The sequence below is a fragment of the Dama dama genome, chromosome 5 (assembly GCF_033118175.1).
Source record: "Dama dama isolate Ldn47 chromosome 5, ASM3311817v1, whole genome shotgun sequence".
Lineage (NCBI taxonomy): Eukaryota > Metazoa > Chordata > Mammalia > Artiodactyla > Cervidae > Dama > Dama dama.
The window spans coordinates 91936082-91956728 of record NC_083685.1 but is presented as its reverse complement, the minus strand read 5'-3'; the positions used below and the strand labels follow the sequence as shown (position 1 = coordinate 91956728).

The following is a 20647-nucleotide window of genomic DNA, read 5'->3' as shown; positions in this document are numbered from 1 at the left end:
GTGACCGCGACTGCGCATGAGTCAGGGTGAGAAGCCACTGGCAGCCGGCCACGGGCCTCGCTCTGCCCTTGTGGGGCTGGCTGGCTTTGAGGGGCATGTGGCGACGAGCACAGGGGTTTCTGCTGCTGCTGGGGGTGGGGAACAGAGAACAGGCAGTCAGCCCAGGCTAAGAGGAGACCCTCTCCCACTCTCTGGACAGTACATGACCCGGGCACCCCGGCAGCCTTGGCAGGGCCACTCAAACGCAGATAGGGACCACCCTTTCTCCAGCCTCACTGTTCCACGTACTGGGACCTTCCTACCCCTCGCTCCACTCCATTCTTCCAGGCAGAGGGTGACTCACCTGACCCCTGGGTTTGGGAGACGAAAACGGAGCTCAGCTCTTCTCTGTCTGCCCCCGTGAAATGTGTTTGAACGTGGAAGGGGAGTGTTAGCAAAGCCAGTGTGGCTACAGATCCACATCCACGTTATTCCAATCCAGCTCTGATGGGTAATCAAGCTCACACTTTCATCTCCATCTGCCCAACATGTGTGTTCCCTCTTGGCTGATTCCAAACTTGGGTATATCCCTTATCACCCCTGTAGCTTCCCAAAAACTATCCTGTATCTCCCCAACTTTTCTAGCATTGGAGCTGAGAGAGAAAGCAAAGGATCTAGAGAGGCCTATAAAGCAGGACTTCCAAAACTGCAGAAGGAGCTCCCTCTCCTTGGAACTAGACATTCTCTTACCCTGAGCTTGGAGCTGAGAACTTTGATTGTAAACCCAGTGCCTTAGGGTGGGGGGGGTATCCCTGAGATCTTTTTGGCTCAAGGGGTGAGCTGGGCTGTGCTCCTGAAGAATTCTAGGACACTTCCTGGACACAAGTGTTGATGGCAGATGATGCCACATCTTTGCCTTGTAGAGGAGGATGGAGTGGGGGCTGGACTCCCCCCAGGGACAGACAGGCATATTCCCAGCCAGAGGGTCTAAGCTTCTTCTGCAGATAAGGGGCCCTTGTCCTCTCTCTGTGAGATTTCAAGGATCTTAAAGGATCACCTAGTCCAGACTCCTTCAAGCCTCTCTGATTATAAAAATCACCTGGGCAAGCTTGTTTAAAAAAAATACAGACTCCTGGGCCCCACCCCAAACCTTCTGAATTGAAGCTCCAGGGAAGATGCCTGAAGATCTGCACATTTCAAACAGTGTGCAGGTGGTTCTTGTCAAGCAGACTTGGGGTAAGCTGGACCAATCCAGATACCTCATTCTACAGCAGAGGAACTGAGCCCAAGAGAAGGGAACTGATTTGCTTAAGGTTACCCCAGTGTGGGAGAATGCTGCCTTTTTTCTTTTTTTGCTTCCCCTGTTCTAATACAGAATAACCTAAAACAAAATAACAAAATCATATAGAAATCGATATTCTTATATTAAGAAGGAAAATGTCAAGGGCAAAAAAGCAAATGTCAGGCTGTTACCCATCAGGAGAACTATTTTTCTCACGGGCAAGCAGAAGAGGAGAGGCCCTAAGTCGGGAAGGCTCTGACCAGCCCCTCAAAACCCTGAGTTGTAGGGGTGGCAGTGCAGGGAGCTGCCCACCTCGGAGATCTTCTGGAACTGGTTGTTGGACTGGCTGCACTTCTCAGCTGTCTCCAGAGCAACTTTATAGTTATCCACAAATGCTTTGTACACACCAAGCTGGCTGGCCTGCAGGGAGAAGAGAGAGGAGGGCAGGAGTGGGTTGGGGAGAAAGGATTAATGAATGGATGAAAGCATAACCAGAGAACCTGGAGCTCCCTTAGCACTCAAAACCTCTAACTCAGTCCAAATGGCTAGCTGGGAGCAGAGAGAAAAGGCAGGATGAACATACTACAGTATCCCTTTGAACTCCACAGTTTCCATGGAAACTGGCTCAGCCAATAAGGTTAACAGGGGGGTTTGGGGGGTTGGGGGGAGCAGGGCAGGGCCTTTGTTGGCTTGCTAAAACTCAGCTCATAGCAGCATTTGGCTTTATTTAGCATCATCAAAGTCTTGCACAGTTTGAAGCCCCTTAATGCCTCACACGTCTTTCACATCCTAGAATTAGCTGAAGCAGGGGAAACAGGGAGGGGGGTGGGCACGTGTGGCCTGCTCCGTGCTCCACTACCCATGCTGAGAGTGGGAACTGCATTTAAAGGCACAGTCCCCACTTCCCTTGGCCTCCAGGTCCCGGTCCCCACCTCCTCAGCCTTCGAGGAGCCAGAGGTCCTTTTTCTCTAGGCATCTGCCATGTCAGTCTGCACCTAACACAATGCTTTCCCCGGCTTAGGACCACACAGAGCCTCGCCTTCTAGGGGAGGCAGAACAGATGCCATCAGCCCTTACTGCAAAAGGGGAAACCAAGTTTCATTAATTCAATTCTGCAGATGTATTTATGGAAAGCCTTCTCTGTGTTGTGCATGTGTGTTTCCTCTTAGAGGAGCAAAGGGTGGAAATTCAAATTGAACCACAATGAGATACTATTTCATACCCATCAATCTGGTCAAAATTTAAAAGTCTCATGATATTAACAGTCAGAAAGAATGTAGGAAAACAGGAACTTTTAAAGACTGCCGGTAGGTGGTGTAAATTGGTATAATTATTTGGAGAGTAATTTGTCAATAACTAATAAAGTTGAAAATACATACAGTTCAGCCTACTACTGAGCAAAGCCTCTTCTAGATACAGACCCCAGGGCTATGCTGTCCAATATGGGAGCCACTTGCTGCATGTGAATCTGTCAGTCAGTGTTAGTCATTTAGTCATGTCTTACTCTTTGCAACCCCATGGACTGCAGCCTGCCAGGCTCCTCTGTCCATGGAATTTCCCAGGCAAGAATACTGGAGTGGGTAGCCATTCCCTTCTCCAGAGGATCTTCCTGACCCAGGGATCGAACCCAGGTCTCCTGCATTGCAGGAAGATTCTTTACCATCTGAGCCACCAGGGAAGCCCTACACATGGATACTGAGCACCTAAAATGTGGCTAGTCCAAATGGAGGTGGGCTGTGAGTGTAAAACATGTTCTGGGTTTCATAGGCTTCGTATGCAAAAGAGAATGTAAAGTATCTAATTCCTTAATCTTGACTGCATGTTGAAATGATAATATTTTTACTCTATTAAGCTAAATAGAATATACTCTTCACATTAATTTTACCTGTTTATTTCTACTGAGTGTGGCTGCTGCTAGAAAATTTACATTATATATGTGGCTCACACTATTATTTTTACTAGAAAGCACTGCTCTAGAGAAACTTGCATGTGTGTGTGCACAAGGAAATGTAAACAAGGGTATTTTACCCACTTCATTTTTTCTTTTGTGAAAAGACTGCAAACAAATGCTCACAAAGAAAGGAACCCATACACGCTGTGCAGTTAAAATGAATGAACTAGATCTCTGTGTAGCAACGATGACAAGTTTCAAAATGAATGCTGATTGAATGGCAAAATATAATACATATATACACATTTCTCTACACTTTAAAAGTAAATGCAATGCTTTAAGAAGATATAGATATGTAGCAAAAACCACAAACTGCAGCCTAAAAGACTACACACCAAATTCATTCAAATTGAGAGGAAGGGCAAGAGGAGAGGGTGGCAGAGAGAGAGACTAACTTCATCCTTATTTGTAATGCTTTAGCTTCTTGATTAAAAAGTCTTTCCCTATATCTTCAGAGATTTGCTGTAGCTCAAACTATAAAGAATCTGCCTGCAATGCAGGAGACCCATGTTCCATCCCTGGGTCAGGAAGATCCCCTAGAGGAGGGAATGGCAACCCACTCCTGTATTCTTGCCTGGAGAATTCCGTGGACAGAGGAGCCTGGTGAGCTACAATCCATGGTCGCAAAGAGTCGGACACGACTGAGTGACTAACACTACTACTATGAAAGTTTAATGTCTATTAATTCTGGGAGGTGAGTGTATTGTTGTTTGCTACATTATTCTCTAGATTTTCTGGTTAAGTTGTTTTTCAATGAAGTAGCAAGGAGATTCAGCTGCTGGGGCCTTCTACACACCAAGGTGAGGGGATGGGGGTGGGCAGCGGAGGAAGTGTGCTGCCCCTGAGCCCTGCCCAGACACACTCTGCTTTCTGCAGAATACCTGCACTCCTCAAGGACCCAAAGAGGTGGGCCAGGGGACCTGGAGCCCTCCAGGGCAGAGACAGCTCAAGGAAGCTGGCAGGTGGGGCCCAGGAAAGCCAGAGGAAAAAGTAAGACCCGAGATGCTTAAGAAGCCAGGGCCAGAGCCATGCAGGTCTCAGCCCCAGATGGGCCAGACTTCAGAAATGGGCAGGAGCAGGAAGGGATGGAGTTTGTTTCCTCTTCCAGGGAGTGTCCTGGCCCCTAGTGTCCTAGGCTACAGGGGTTGTGCTAGACGGTTGCTTCCTAAACCAGGGATTACTGACATCCTTCCAGGTACATATCTTCCTTGTCCACCTTTCCATGAGAGGGATAAAGGCTGGGTGCTCAGGGTGGACTGCTACCTTCCTATCCCACTGCCAAGGGAGTAGCCGGAACCAAGCTGCAAGCAGGAGCCCCCTGGGCAGAAGGCCTGTTTGCAGGGGTCACCAGCCATCCAGGCATCGCCGTCTCCATGGAGCACCCGAGTCTGCCGGGCCCGACGCCTGGCCTGCCTGGGCCATCCCTGGGAAGTGGGGTTGCTTTGGAAACAGTAGCTTGGCACGGGGGTGATCTCATAAAACAAATAACAGAGATGCTAATTCCCCGCTCTCGGTAATGGATAATCAAATACCCAGAGACCAGCTGGAAAGAAACTGCCTCCAGATGCCTGGCCTGCCCCGGCCTTCTCCCAAGCCTGTAGCCTCAGGGGCTTCAGACATCAGTTCATGAGGCAGGGGAAGAGAAGTGGGGGTTGGGGGCCGGGGTAGCAAATTCATGGCCAAGCTAGTGGAGCTCAAACCAGAAGGGGGAACCCTGGTGATGGCAGGGCCCAAGTGACAAACATAAATCGGGCAGGCATTCCACTGGGCTCCTGGCTCCTCACTCCTCCACCCTCCTCTGGGTCTGCTCTCTTCTGCCCTCCTGAGGGCTAGGAGAGGCTCCCCCTCAAGCCGGTCAGCACAGGCTCCTGGACCAGGTGGGCGGTGATGACTGGGTGTTCATCATCCCTGAACTGGGGCCAGTACTCTGGGGCTGCCAGAACCGGAAGTGTGTCCATGGCAAGAATGCCTTTTGTGGGTGCCTCTTCCTAACAATAGTAATAACAGCAGTAATAATAGTAATAATGGTAACGATAATGACTAACTATTGAGTATTTCCTAATTTACTATACTCCAGGTCCTGTGCCAAGAACTTTCCAGGTATTAACTCACTCAGTCCTCAAAATCCAACAAGGTAAACACTATTATTATCCTCATTTTTACAGATGAGGAAGCTGAGTCAGGAGAAACTGGGTAAGTTGCCCAATGTCACACGTTTACATCTAACCTGTGGCAGAGCCTGGATTCCCACTCAGCTGTGACCTGGATCTAGAAACTGTGTTTATCTCTGTATATCCCTCAGGACATGGACCTCAGGTCCTGTGGTGTCTCCTCAATGCCCTTCCAACTTCTACCTGGTCCCAGGGGCCAAGAACAAGGTGTATTCAATTCACCCATTCATTCATTGGCTCATTTGTTCACTCACTCATTCACTCACTCACTCATGTATTGAGTTCTAGACTGGTTCTGAGAGTCCAAATTGAAGAAAATACAGTCTGTCCTCCTGGAGCATATTCTGGGGAGTCAGGCAGTTTAGTGTTCATGGAGGGTATAAGCACAGTGGCTGCCTTCAAAGGGCTGCAGAAGGGTTCTCCATGAGGTCACTTCTAAACTGGAAACTGACCAGAGATGCCAGACAAGACAGAGAAGGACATCTGAGGCTAGAGCCGCAAGTACAGGGAGGTCAGGCATGTCTGCAGTGTGAGCTGAGAGACCAGGAGTTTCAGGGTCAGGGTAGAGGAGGCAATAGCCAGAGGCCGGGGTGGACTGAGGCCAGCACGCAGAGGGTCTCAGAAACCAGACCGCAGGCTGGTCTTTATTCAGTGGGTAAGGGGGAGCCCTCTGAAGGGATGTGAGCAGGGAGGAAGTGAGGTTCAGGCAGGAGTTTAGAAAACATTCTCCTGTTGCTAGGTAGAGGCAGACCTGGGGCAGAAGCCACTCCTGAGGCCACAGCAGTGGTCCAGATGAGGGCACCAGAGGGTGGAGAGAAGCACGTGGCTGTGAGCATTAAAGAAGTGGACTCCAAGGGATGCAGGGAGGGGAGGTGCCAAGGATGAGTCCTAAGTAGTCACGGATATCCATCCATGGGATGTGGCCACACCCACTGAGACAGAGGACAGAGACAGGGAAGACAGCAAAGAACCTCAGAGCCAATGAGTTCAGTTTTGAGCATGCTGAGCTTGTGGCCCCAGAGCATCCAAGCAAGAGTCTTCTCTGGGTAAGAAGAGCAGAGGCCTGTCCATTCAACGGGTCCCATCCCCGCAGAGAGGTCCCACCCCTGCTCCCCGCCCCCCACTACTTACACCCAGAGGACAGGACCACGACTCCTGTGCTCCATCCTGCCTGCTGGACTGGTGAAAGTTATGGGCGGCCCAGGGGTCTGATTGGGGGTCCTCGGGGGACATGGCCAGAGACGGACACTGAGCTGGAGCAGACAGTGTCATGGAAGCCCCGGGAGCTAGATGACCTTGATCTCAGCCAGCCTTTCCCGACACCAAAGCCACATGATACTTCTACCTCCTCCTTCCTTCTCCCTGCCCTGCCATGGTGGGGAGCTGGGCTCTTACTGCTTTCTGTCCAGGGTACTCAGCTGAGGATCGTTAGCCGACACTGTCTCCCTCCACCCCAACTCTTCACTTCAGGGCAGCATGGAAGTGAGGAGAACATCTGAGGTCTCAGGGGAGAGATGCCTGCCCATCCACCCGGCACTTGCCCCTCCATCAGCGGAGGCCCATAGGGGAGGCTTCGGTCCAGCCCTGGAGCCCTCTGCCAGGGGCACTCCCGCACATGGCCTGTCTCCAGCAGCCTGAGAGTCCAGGCACGAGGCAGTTTCTCCACAAGGCAGAAGCCCAGGCTTTTCTCCAGGACTCAGAATGACCCAGGCCTTCAAGAAGGCCAAGGAGGTCTGGGGCTGATTGGTTCTCTCTCAACACCGGCTCAACAGCCGCTCTCTCTCAACAGCGGCTCCACTAAGGCCCCAGGTAAGTGCCTTCCATCAACGGGAGACTCACCAGCTTTTGGAAGAGGTGGCCCATGGTGACCTGGCTGTCCCATTGTTGCACCTTGGGGCAGAGGTTGTCATAGAACTCCTTGTGGATCTCATAAATGTCCTGGATCTTGTAGAAGATGGTCTCGATCTGCTGGATGGTGAGTACGGGCTGGGAGGTGGTGGCAGTGGCCTTCAGAGGTTTCATGGGCTGGGAGAGAGAAGAAAGAAAGACCAGAGGTGAGAGGCAAGTAAACCCGAAGGTCAGCAGGCTCAGGACCCAGGTTAGGCCTTTCTGCTGCCTGAGTTCTGCCCAGACAAGGTCACTGAGGGCTGGGCACCCGAAGTTCAGTTTCGATCTAGCAAGTGCTGTCACAGGCCCCAGCAAGCCACGTGTGACTGCAAGCAGAGGGCACCTGATGGCCAGAGCCTGGCCCAGCAGCTCTGCCAGGCCCAAGGGGTAGTGCCCGGACACACTTCTCCCACCCCTTGTCCCTTGAGGGGCCCAGGTTCCCAGCCTGTTGTGGGTTTGCTTGAGGGTCAAACAGTATCCAAAGCTTTCTTCCACAATGGCCTCATGCTCAGAGTCATAAATCCCCTTGCCGTGCTTCAGTGGGAAGGAGGGTTGACTGAGAACTCAATCCCTTAGCTGTTTCCTTTCAAGAAACAGAACATGATTCTAGGACTTGGGGGGACAGAGGTTTTAAGGGACCAAACCAATTTCAGCTGCATTGACATCTTAAGTTCCCATCACTCAGTACACAGAGGGTGAGCAGGTGGCACCCACACCACTGTCCCACCTCCTGGACCTGTGGCAGACATTACTAAGCGATCACAACCATCTTCCTCATTGAGCCTGGTTGTAGCCTCAGACCCATTTTCAATGCCAAGGCTGACATGCAAGACCATCTGTCATCTCTGACTGTCCACACCAAAATGCTCCCAGGCCTGCTGGTGGAGAGGGTGACGTGACAGACAGAAACTCAAGATCATTCCCAACACTTGCCGAGAGCTGAAATCGTCATTTTAAAGCCCAGCATTAAAAGAAAATGAAGCTTGGATATATTTTCTTCAGTATGATTTCTGTATTTTTGTTTTATTTTTTTTTTTAGCTGTGCCATGAGGCATGTGGGATCTTAGTTCCCCAACCAGGGATCAAACTCATGCCCCTTGCATTGGAAGCATGGAGTCTTTGTTTTGAAAGCATGGAGTCTTAACCTCTGGACCACCAGGGAAGTCCCTGTATTTTCTAAATTACCTCCAATGAGTAAATATTTATCATGGCAAATAGATGGGGAAACAGTGGAAACAGTAGCTGACTTTATTTTTCTGGGCTCAAAAATCACTGCAGATGGTGATTGCAGCCATGAAATTAAAAGATGCTTACTCCTTGGAAGGAAAGTTATGACTTTAGATAGCATAGATAGCATATTAAAAAGCAGAGACAAAAAAAATAAATAAAAATAAAATAAAAAGCAGAGACAAAAAAAAAAAAAGCAGAGACATTACTTTGCCAACAAAGGTTCGTCTAGTCAAGGCTATGGTTTTTCCAATGGTCATGTATGGATGTGAGAGTTGGACTATAAAGAAAGCTGAGCACCAAAGAATTGATGCTTTTGAACTGTGGTGTTGAAGAAGACTCTTGAGAGTCCCTTGGACTGCAAGGAGATCCAACCAGTCCATCCTAAAGGAGATCAGTCCTGGGTGTTCATTGGAAGGACTGATGTTGAAGCTGAAACTCCAATACTTTGGCCACCTGATGCGAAGAGCTGACTCCTTGGAAAAGACCCTGATGCTGGGAACGATTGAGGGCAGGAGAGGAAGAGGACGACAGAGGATGAGATGGTTGGATGGCATCACCGACTCGATGGACATGGGTTTGGGTGGACTCTGGGAGTTGTTGATGGACAGGGAGGCCTGGTGTGCTGCAGTTCATGGGGTCGCAAAGAATTGGACACGATTGAGCGACTGAACTGAACTGAATCAGGGAAAAATAGGTATTAAAATGCATAGTTGAAACAAAAAGCAATACTGAAGGGTAAGGAGCTCCTCCATGGTTGATCTTTGTTCAGCCCTAAAGTCCCCAGAGATGCCCAGACTGTCCACCCTGGGGGACAGGGCCTGGAAACCTTTCCCACAGAGAAGGCACAAGGCGGGAAGGTTTGCGGGGGCAGAAGGTTTACCTGGGAGAAGGAAGCCTGAGTCAGACATGGGGGGTGTTCTTCCTCTACCCTGTAGATAAAGGGCTGTGTGGAGAGAGGCTTTTGACTTAATCTGGGTCATTCTGGAGACCCAGGAGCAGAAAGGAGAAGTTGCAGGAGCAACTCTGGGCTCACAAAGCCGCCCTCCCTGATCTCACAGGATTAGGTAGTGAGCTTTCTGATAAGAGAAGCATTCAAGCAGAGGATGGGCAACTCAAGGCTGGATTCAGGGAACACCTCCACTGGAGGGAGGGCCAAGTTATTGCTGGCTCACCCTGAGAGAAGACACCTGCTCCCCAAACCCCAGCTCGAGCCAGCCGCAGCAGCCAGATGCCCAAGCCAGGCTTCCTTGTATCTTCCCATCTATCTGTCCACATGAGGAAGTCCCGTCTACTTAAAAACCCAGACAATGCTCTGACTTCTGGTTCCCTGTCCTCCCAGTTCTAAAAAGTCCAAACAGAAGGATGAAGGCAGGAAAAAGCAGAAGTCCTCCTTCTGACCCTCCTAGGGCTAGAACCAACAAGGCCTTCACGTCCAGCCCTTTGCTGGGAACGCTGGCTGGGGTTTGACTTGGTGCAGGCCAGGCAGTGTGGGCCAGAGTCCCAGCTCTACCACTTGATAGCTCTGGGCAAGTCACTTAGCATCTCTGGGCCTCAGCAGCCTTATTTGTGAAACTGGGATAATATTATCAAAGCCATAAGCCATAATTTATATAAAATATTGAGCATATGCCTGGCACACAGGAGACAATCAATAAATGCTAGCTGCTACTATGATTACTATTCACCCCACAAATAATGGACCAGGTGCCTACATGAGGCCAGACTGGGGGTGTGTGGAAGGGTGTTCAGTGCTTCACTAGTCACTGCCCCCATGAAGCCTCCCATAGAGAAGCAGAGACAGACAAAACACAAGGAAACAATCAAACACAAGATTGCACATAAATTCAGGGAAGGGGACATCATGCTGAAGGACAAGGAAGGGATGCTGACTTGAAATGGAAGCACAGGGGCAAAGGGGACAATATTCTAGGCAGATTTCCTCAATGCCTGAGACTGAGGCAGGAATAGCTTGGGAAGAGGGAGGAACTGGAAGCAGGCTGGTGATCCTGTGTGCAGCGAGCGAGGGGGTTGGCAAGCAGAACCCTAAAGCAGGGCTGGAGGGGTGAGCAAGGCATGGATCACACGGGGAAGGAATGCGGCTAAAAAGCCCGTGAAATGACCTGGCTTTCCCTGGAGGGATTGACAGGGTCCAATTTTCCCTTTGGAGATTATTTGTATGACTCACAGTCCTTGTTCTGCAGGACGTTATAATCTATTCGGGTAAGGTGGACCAACACAAATGAAACGTTCTTGTGGACAAAGCAAGATACGGTTACTACTCAACTTGGACTGCAAATACCAACCAACTGGTGCCAAGGCTGTCCTGGCCCAGCTTGGAGGGGGCTTCATAGAGGAGGTGATGGGAACAGGGCCTTGGAGGGAAGCTCTGAGCAGGTGGAGAAGTGGGGCCTGGGGAAGCCTGCAGGCAGGAAGGATATAGAGGGAATCTGGGCCATGAAAAAGGAAGAGCATTCTTCCTACCACAGACAGGCGCCCCATCCAGCTCATGGCCCCAGTGCTCTGTGAAGGATACAGAGCTGGCTCTCGGGATTGGTCAGAGTTTATCCTTAAGATTTTTTTGATGTGGACCATTTTTAAAGTTTTTATTGCATTTGTTAAAGCAATGCTTCTGTTTTATGTTTTTGGTTTTGTGACCCCGTGCATATGGGATCTTAGCTCCTAGACGAGGGACAGAACCCCCACCACCTGAATTGAAAGGTGAAGTCTTAACCATGGGACCACCAGGGAAGTCCCAGACTTTATCCTTTTTAACCTCTGTCTACCCATGCCGATGACACCACCCTTATGGCAGAAAGCAAAGAGGAACTAAAGAGCCTCTTGATGAAGGTGAAAGAGGAGAAAAAAACTCAACATTCAAAATACTAAGATCATGGCATCCGGTCCCATCACTTCATGGCAAATAGATGGGGAAACAATGGAAATAGTGACAGATTTTATTTTGGGGGGCTCCAAAATCAATGCAGATGGTGACCGAAGCCATGAAATTAAAAGACACTTGCTCCTTGGAAGAAAAGCTATGACAAACCTAGACAGCATATTAAAAAGCTGAGACATTACTTTGCTGACAAAAGTCTGTATAGTCAAAGCCATAGTTTTTCCAGCAGTCATGTATGGATGTTGAGAGCTGAATCATAAAGAAGGCTGAAAAATTGATGCTTCTGAACTGTGGTGTTGGGGAAGTCTCTTGAGAGTCCCTTGGACTGAAAGGAGATCAAACCAGTCAATCCTAAAGGAAATCAACCTTGAATATTCATTGGAAGGACTGATGCTGAAGCTCCAATACTTAGGTCACCCGATGCCAAAAGCCAACTCATTAGAAAAAGACTCTGATGCTGGGAAAGATTGAGGGCAGGAGGAGAAGGGGATGACAGAGGATGAGATGGTTGGATGGCATCAATGACTCAAGGGACATGAGTTTGAACAAACTCCGGGAGATGGTGAAGGACAGGGAAGCCTGGTGTGCTGCAGTCCCCATGGAGTCACAAAGAATCAAACAGGACTGAGCGACTGAACAACAACTATAACCCAGGTCCAGGGGCGGGGCCAAGTCACCAGAGTCCCTGTTCCTGCTGGGGTGTAATCCCCACCCAGGGTGGGAATAAAGGAATTAGGAGAGAACAGCCCAGGGAAGGCAGGGGGTGGTCAGGATTTCTCAGAAACTGCGGGGGAAGGCTATGAAGAGACGAGACACAACCGCTCTGCTTCCTCCTAAACTCCCACTCCGTCTGCAAAAGGGGAAGAGCCGGTGCTCAGCAGGGCGGGTCACAGGGACAGGGCTGGCTCTTGGGGCGTCAGGCCGCCAGCTTCTCAGGGTAAGGTTGGGGGCCTTTGGGGGAGGGGAAGTGCTGCATGCGTGCCCCTGGCTGGCCTGAGACCCTTGGAGGCAGTTATTTTTATCTGGTGAAGCTCTGAAAATAGGCCTCGGGCGGGGAGGGCCAACTGAAAGGCACAGGCGGCCCCAGACTGAGCTGGGCTCCAGTCCTGCTCTCCTGACAGAGCACACCCAGTTAGCCCTGCCTCTAGGGTCCTGCAACAGAGGATGGAGTGCTGGCTCCCTATCTGATCAGTTAACTCTGGCTCTGGGTGTCCTGGAGAAGGAAATGGCAATCCACTCCAGTATTCTTGCCTGGAAAATTCCACGGACAGAAGAGTGTGGCAGGCCACAGTCCGCGGGGTCGCCAAGAGTCAGACACGACTCAGCATGCATGCACAGAAACAACCATAAACTGGCTGTCCCATGAAGGGCTCCTCAGGGAGGTAGGCCAGGCGGGCCTGAACTTGTTCATGACTTCACACTGTCATTTGTTCGCTCTGTCCCCCAGCAAACCTGCCTTCTGCCTTTCGAAACAGGGGAGAGAAATCAGCCCACTTCCTCCACCTCTGATTCCAAAAGGCTTGGAGGCTGCCGCATGCAACTTTGCTAACTGTCACCGAAGGCTGGAGGTGGGCGGGGCGGGGGGCCATCCTGACCCTATTTCACAGATAAGAGACAAAGCAAACTCCAGAGGGGAGTCTGGGAGAGGGGCCCGGCGGTGGGAGGTGCGGAAGGCCCAGGAAGCTCCTCCGCAGCACCCAGCTCACTAACCAGCCTGGAGACACGCAACATGATGAGCAGTTGGTCTGCCTGCCTCCCTTCTTCCGCCTCAGCCCAGGCTCCCAGACCCTCTTCCTGGTAACCTGAGCCCACCAGGAACCTGGAAGGTCCTGGAAGGTTACCAAACCGTGCCCAGCCAGCAACCCGGGCGGTGGCGGGAACAGAGGCTCCTGCTGTGTGTCCCCAGTCCTGGGTGTACACACCCAGCCGTTTGCATAGCAGGAAGTGTTAAACCAAGAGCCAACACACAGAGCAGGGGAGCTGTGGGAACAGGCGGGGAGCGCTGGGCTGGGCTGGGCGGAGGAGGGAGCTGGGGAAGGCAGGTTTTCTTCTCCAAGCCCCTTGGTCAGATCGCCTCTCAAGAGCCAAGGGCTTAGCGCCCCGGAAGGGCCCCAGCTCTAGGAGAGAGAGGAGGGCTTGAGTCTTTAAAACCGAGGCTTATCAGCTGAGACTTGTGCTATGGGGGGGGGGGGGTGGGGGGGACCAGTCATAGCCCAGGCCGCCTAGATCATCGCTCCCTCGACCTTGCCTCGGCTCAAGAAAAAGCCAACCCAGGATGAACAAGGTCGGGGGGGGGGGAGCGGTGAGTGGAGGGACCTACCCTGGGTCACACCCTGGGAGTGGGAGCCCCAGCCTCACAGTTTTTGTCTTGAGACCATGAGCTGTTAGAAAGGCGAGCCGGGAGGGCGTGTCTTGGCCCCTAAATCTGTTGTTATCTTCACCCAAACAAATGGAACTCAAATCAGGCCCAATGACAGATGAGAACCCAGATGAGAACTGAGCTGGAGTCTAAGAGGGGCCCACTTCCGATGGGAACATGCACCTCCCCTTCCTTCAGGCAACGGGTGTGTGGACAAAAACAAACAGGTTCTAACCCGTGCTCTCTCCCAAAATGGGAGAAAATAATAGAACACGCTCTCACTTGGGCTCAAAGAGCTTTTCCTACAGACTCACTCACCCCTCACAATGACCCCAAGAAGAGAGGATGAATATGAATATACCCAGTTTGCAGATGGGCAGAATGAGGCACAAAGGTCCATTAATCTGCTGAAGGTCTAGAGCTGGCAGGCGGTCAGGTGGGGATTCCAAACCATTCCTCTGAACCTCTTTCAAATATGCACCCTTTTACTCATAGTAATGACAGCCATGCCCCTTTGTAAAAAGGCTATAAGGTGGATTTTGGTTGCCTGTCTTCCTTCCTTTGACTGATATTTGAGTGTCTAAGAACCTAGCATTGTACTAGGTCCTCAAAATGATCTTCTCAACCCCATGAAGGACAGAGAGAAGGTAATGGCATTGCTCTCATCTTCAGATGAGGAAACTGAGGCTCAAGGAGGTTACCATGGCTTACCCAAAGCCAGTGCTTTGGGGTTTTTTTTTTTTTGGGGGGGGTTTAATTTTTAAAACTTTAATATTTTTAATTGGGGGGGGGCAGTGTCTCATAGCATGTCAGATTATAGTTCCCCAACCAGCGATTGAACCCATGTCCCTTCCATTAGAAGTTCAGAGTCTTAGCCACTGAACAGCCAGGGAAGTCCCATCAGTGGTTTTGAAAACCAAGAACACACGTCAGAAGGCACATGGCCCAGTACATACATACACTGCTGCTGCTGCTAAGTCACGTCAGTCGTGTTCGACTCTGTGCGACCCCATAGATGGCGACCCACCAGGCTCCCGTCCCTGGGATTCTCCAGGCAAGAATACAGGAGTGGGTTGCCATTTCCTTCTCCAGTGCATGAAAGTGAAAAGTGAAAGTGAAGTCGCTCAGTCGTGTCCGACTCTTCGAGACACCATGGACTGCAGCCTACCAGACTCCTCTGTCCATGGGACTTCCCAGGCAAGAGTACTGGAGTGGGTTGCCATTGCCTTCTCCAACACACATACACATATCCACACAAACCAAAAGCTGCCTGAAAGAGTACTTATTCTTACTACATGGGATGCATGCCGACATTTACTTTCTCATTCGTTTAAAAATGCTGGTTCACCCCACTTCGATGATTGAGCAATCCATTACCAATCATGACACGTAGTTAGTAAGGCAGGGCAGTAAGTCTACTATTCATGGCAGCGTCAAGTCTTGCCTCAGCTCTGGCCCCAGACCAGAGTCCTTATCGACCTGCCAAACTGTTCCTCCCTTGAAGAAATAACTGTGAAGACCAACAGATTCCCAGTGAGATCGACCACCAACTCATTCCCCTGCGTTACAAAGCAGCGACACACCTCAGCAGTTACTCCTGGGGTAACAAATGGTAAGCCCCCTGGGATACCTGGTGACAACAGCTCACATCTCAGCAAGTACATAAATGCAGATCTTACAGTACTTTCTACTGATCTACACCTTCATTTCTTATTCCTCCTTGTTCTGATATCATCTGATGTCTCAGTCTGCAAAACACCCCGGGAAGAGAACTTTCCACGCACAATCACTCTGCATAATATCCAGACACATCTAATACGCACTTTCTTCAGAGGCAAAAACATCTTACATCTGTGGTTACTTCTACCTTTTAAAAACATTGTATTATTCCCCTCCCAGTCCAATTCTCACAACGCCTCCAGCTTGGAGAAGAAACTAAGGCACATTCACAAAGGGCGGCGGTCTGTCTAATGCCTCAGAGCTATGGTGCTTCTGAGAATGACACAGACAGCCTTCCACCTCATTTCCTGCCAGAAGGCCTCAGGATGGTGCTAATAGTTCACTATTCCAGGGAGGAGGAAGGACTGGGACCAGGGATAACAGAGAGGCCTCAACGTGATTGATTGGTAGAGACTGCCCACAGCATCAGTTGGAGGCAGAGGCTAAGATCCCACCCGGACAGAGCACTGTGATCCATTAGTAATGTCTGCACTGTCATTAGGGGGTGATGGTGTGTTTGTCACCCCTAACCAGGTGGTGCTTCTCCTCCTACCTTTCCCAGGGTAAGTAATGGAGAATTGGGGCCAAGAGGCATGGGCCTCTTCTGGCAATGACCTTGGCTGCCAAGCCGTAGGCAGAGCAGTTCCACAGACCCTGGCCCTGGGAAGGACTGGTACACCTCTCTCTCCAATTCCAAACACAGTCTCAGAGCACAAAGACCCCAAAATACATACTTACCAGCAACAGAGCTTCCAGCTGGTTAATATAGATCTCTTCACTGGCCAGGAACCCTGAGAGAACCAGCTTCCTCATCTCCAGGCCCTTCCCTGCTTCCACCTGTAAAAGCAGATCAGAATCTGAGCAGCCTGTTTTCTTGCTTTTTCCCCCTTCTTCTTTAACATTTTTGCAAGGGGACAAAAGCCAAATACTTATTATAGAAAATTTGGAAAACACAGAAATATAAAAGGAAAAAAAAAAATCATCCATACTCCTACTGCTCACATCTTGCTTAATTTCTCTTCCATCCATTTTTTCCCCCATGCTTCCTTATCTGATACCCATCTACCCTTATATCTTCCTGGTTCCGGGAGCTCAAACCCACAACTGACAGAGGAACCTAGCAGGCTATAGTCCATAGGATCACACAGTGTTGGACACGACTGGAGTAACCTTAGCACAGCACCCCCTTTTTTAAATTTTTTTTTATGTGAAACTTTTAGTATTTTATTCATTTTCATAGTTTTACAGTATTAGTAAAAATAATGGCCATTATAAATAAGCATAAAATGGAAGTTGATGAAAAAATAACCCCAAGTCTTCCTTGACTCCCACCCTCCCACCAAAAAAACTAGCTAGTATATGGCAAATATCCTTTTCACACATTATCTTTAGGCATATATTAACTCTGTAGTGGTGGATGGTTTAGTCGCTAAGTCGTGTCTGACTCTTGTGATCCCACGGACTGTAGCCTGCCAGGCTCCTCTGTCCACGGGGTTTTCCAGGCAAGATTACTGGAGTGGGTTGCCATTTCCTTCTCCAGCACAGCACCCTTATAATGGCTTCCCTGGTGGCTAAGATGGTAAAGAATCTGTCTGCAATGCGGGAGACCTGAGTTCAACCCCTGGGTTGGGAAGATCCCCTAGAGAAGGGAATGGCTACCCACTCCAGTATTCTTGCCTGAAGAATTTCACAGACAGAGGAGCTTGGTGGGCTACAATCCATGGGGTTACAAAGAGTCAGACACAACTGAGCGACTTACATACTTTCACCCTTATAATAGTGAGCAAGGTAAAAGAAAGATCCTGAGCCCATGTGTGGGAGCAATTTAATGGAGGAGGGGAAAGAGACAGTTAAGAGAAATCACAGTCAAGACTGAGATGGACGTGGTCACCTGGAGGGCATAGCAGGGGCCAGAGAAGGTGCTTGGTGGAAGACATGTATGAACAGAGAGGAGGAGGAGGGTCAGAGATGACCCAATGGAAGTGGCCATGGGACTCCCAGCCAAGCAGCCTTCTGGCTACACTTCTGACTGTGTATCTTCCTGCCCCCAGGAGCTCAATCCCACAATGGAAGGTGCTGGCTGTGGGCCCTCAACCTTAACCCTTATACCCACCCCGCCCCAAGCATCTCCTGACCCCAACAGGCCTCCTCCCTGCTCCAGAATTCTTTCTCCTCTATGGCAGAGACCATACCCCATTTAGCCTTGAATGGCCACCAACTAGCCAATGTTTCCCATTATATCTACAGGATAGGTGGGCATGTGTTGAATGAATAAATAAATGAGTGAAGAATCTACTCAAATTCCCCAGTAATCATTTTTTGCAGTATTAAGTGCCACCAACAGTGCCTGGCGCAGAGAAAACGCTTGAACACGCTTCCTGAGTGAAAAGACATATAATTCTTGTCATCTAAGATCCCCAAGTCACTGCTAGCCTCTTCTCTCCCTCTCCTCTGCCACACTGAGTCCCCAATCCCTTCAAAGTGTTCTAGCTCATCTCTTACGAGGATTTCTTCCTCTATTCCACCCTCTTCGCTTGCTGTAATTGAGGCCCACAGCAACCTACTCCCCACTGGATTCGGACTGCCTTCTGCTTCTCTCTCCTGCCTCCACTGCACTCAGAGTCAGATCAGTCTTCCCAGAACGCCAGCCTACACCTGATGCTTGTCAAAGACTTAATACTGCAAAAAGTGATTACCGGGGAATTCGAGCAGGTTCTTTGCTCGTTTATTTATTCATTCGATACACGCCCACCTATCCTGTAGATAAAGGGAAACGAGCATTCAATAGCCCGTACTTTCATGTGGCTATAAACTAGTGGGAAAGAAACATGTTAAAACCAAAGCCAAGGACTTCCCTGGTGGTACAGTGCGTAAGAATCCGCCTGCCAATGCAGAGGACGGAGGTTCGATTCCTGGTCCGGGAAGATTCCACATGCCATGGAGCAACTCAGCCCACAGCTACTGAGCCTGTGTGTCCCAACTGCTGAAGCCCGCTTGACCTAGAGCCTGTGCTCTTCAACACAGAGAAGCCGCTGCAATGAGAAGCCCACACCACATCTAGAGAGTAGCCCCTGCTTACCACAACGAAAGCCCAGCACAGCCAAAAATAAATAAAGCAAACAAACAGAAACAAAAGCCGAGTAAATATCAATATGACTATAAAGTGTGATGAGGTCCAGCTTCTTCTTTCCTTAAACACCGGCAATGGCTCCCAGCACCTCTCCCCACCCTTCCGATCTCTCCAAGAGCCGTCTGCCTTCCCAACAGGCCAGAGTGCTCCAGCCTCCAGACTTTGGTTCTAGCCGATCCTGCTGCCTATAATGCCTTCTCCCGTGTGAGCACTTCTCTCCTGAAGGCACAGCTGAAGGCCCTGGCCATCCAGCTTCGGCTCCCAAGGAGGGAGTCCGCTGCCCCTGACACATGCCTGATCTTGTTACCTGCCCAGTGATTTTGCAGGGCCTCTGAAGCACCTGTATCTTGCTCCTCTGGACCCCGCCACCTCCCCCCACAAAACCAGCACCACGTGATGCTCCTGACATGTGGGCACCTGACACTTATTAAGCCTTGTAAGTTCTTTCCACTCTCTCATTCAGCTTCACTGCCCTCTCAAATACCTCTCCGAAGTGGGTACTATATTTTTCCATGATACAAATGGAAACAAACAAATAAGACTTAAAAAGAGGGAGGGGACCAGTCCAGAATCACATAGCCAGAAAGTGGCAGAGCTGGGACTCCCTTCTTCTCCCAGGTCCTCGAACACCAAATTCAGGGCTCATCTCCTGCTCTGATGATTCTCTCACTCTTGTGTTCCTTTGTCAAGCTTCAGATGCTTACCTAGAATCTCAAACAGCTCCCTCTTTGGGCATTCAAGCACATACCCTTAGCATAAGCTGAAGCTATGCTAAGCTTCATATTTCTGAAGTTATCAGAAATCTCCTAGGTCCCATGAGAGCTGTTTCTTCCCTGCTGCCTGGCTGCCCAGCAAGTTCTCACAGGCCTCGCTACCCCTTTCCCCAGGTGAGGAACTTAACCCTTGACCTGCTATCAGCAAACCAGTTAGCAATTTGGCCAGAGGCAGTCTCTCCCAGAGTCTCTGAAATAAAACCTGATCTTGCAATTGGACATCCTGCCAAAGATGTCCACCTCCTCAGCCACAAAACCTGCGACTATGTCACCTTAGTAGCAAAAGGGAATTTGCAAATGTGACTAAGGATTTTTAGGTGGGGAGGTTATCCTGGGATTATCAGATAAAGCCCAGGTAAGAGACCTTTTGGGGCTTCCCGGTGGCTCAGTGGTAAAGAACCTGCCTGCAAGGCAGGAGCCACAGGAGACAGGAGTGTGATCCCTGGGTTGGGAAGATCCCCTGGAAGAGGGCATGGCAACCCATTCCAGTATTCTTGCCTGGAGAATCCCAAGGACAGAGGAGCCTGGTGGGTTACAGTCCACAGGGTCGCAGAGTTGGACATGACTGAGCACAGCACAGCATGCATGCAAGAGACCTATGAGCAGGAAACAAGAGGGTCAGGGTCAGAGAAAAGGCGACTGGCTCACAGAAGGAGAGAGATGGGGCATGGGGGCGGGGACAGGGAGAGATTCAGTGAGAAACTGACAGATGCGGCACTACTGGCTTTGAGGATAAAGGATGGGACCACGAGCCAAGGAATGCTGGGGCCTCTAGAAGCTGGAAAAGGCAAGGGAACAGGTCATCTTCCCTAGAGCTTCCAGGAGGAATGCAGCACTCCTGACCCTTGAGACTTGCAAAAGAATAAATCTATGTCGTTTTAAGCCACCAAATGTGTGGTAGCTGCTTTCGGCAGCATTAGGAGACCAAGTATGGGTGCCAAGGTTTAGGGAAAAACAATAGTTACTTATTGATAGCTTCGTAAGTACCAGGCACAGTTCTAAGCGCTTTCCGAGGATTAACTCTCTGGAATCCTGCAGTCTGGATGGTGTTATCATTATCCCTCTGAGGCACAGAGAAAGGAAACTGCCAGCTGTCTAGAGCTGTGGGAATCGCAGGCGGGCAGCACCATCTCCGAGGAACGAGACTGGAGCTTGGAGCAAGGCCCGCAGGCCCTGGAGGTGGAGGTCAGACCCTGCTGCTTCTGCCTGACAAGTGGGAACTAGCCCTCTATGCTGGTGGCCAGCCCTTCCTTCCTGTATCCCATTCCCC

At 50.2% G+C, this 20647-nt stretch overlaps 1 protein-coding gene across 3 annotated transcripts in view; it reads right to left on the bottom strand.

The window, feature by feature from the left end:
* ABR (ABR activator of RhoGEF and GTPase) overlaps positions 1–20647 on the bottom strand; it is a 192998-nt gene that overhangs the window by 61879 nt on the left and 110472 nt on the right. For all 3 annotated transcript variants that reach the window (XM_061143007.1, XM_061143008.1, XM_061143010.1), the window contains 3 exons: positions 16213–16311; positions 7223–7408; positions 1574–1681 (listed from right to left, as the gene is read on the bottom strand). In XM_061143007.1, coding sequence (XP_060998990.1) covers positions 1574–1681; positions 7223–7408; positions 16213–16311 — 393 coding nt within the window. The remainder of the gene's footprint in view (positions 1–1573; positions 1682–7222; positions 7409–16212; positions 16312–20647) is intronic.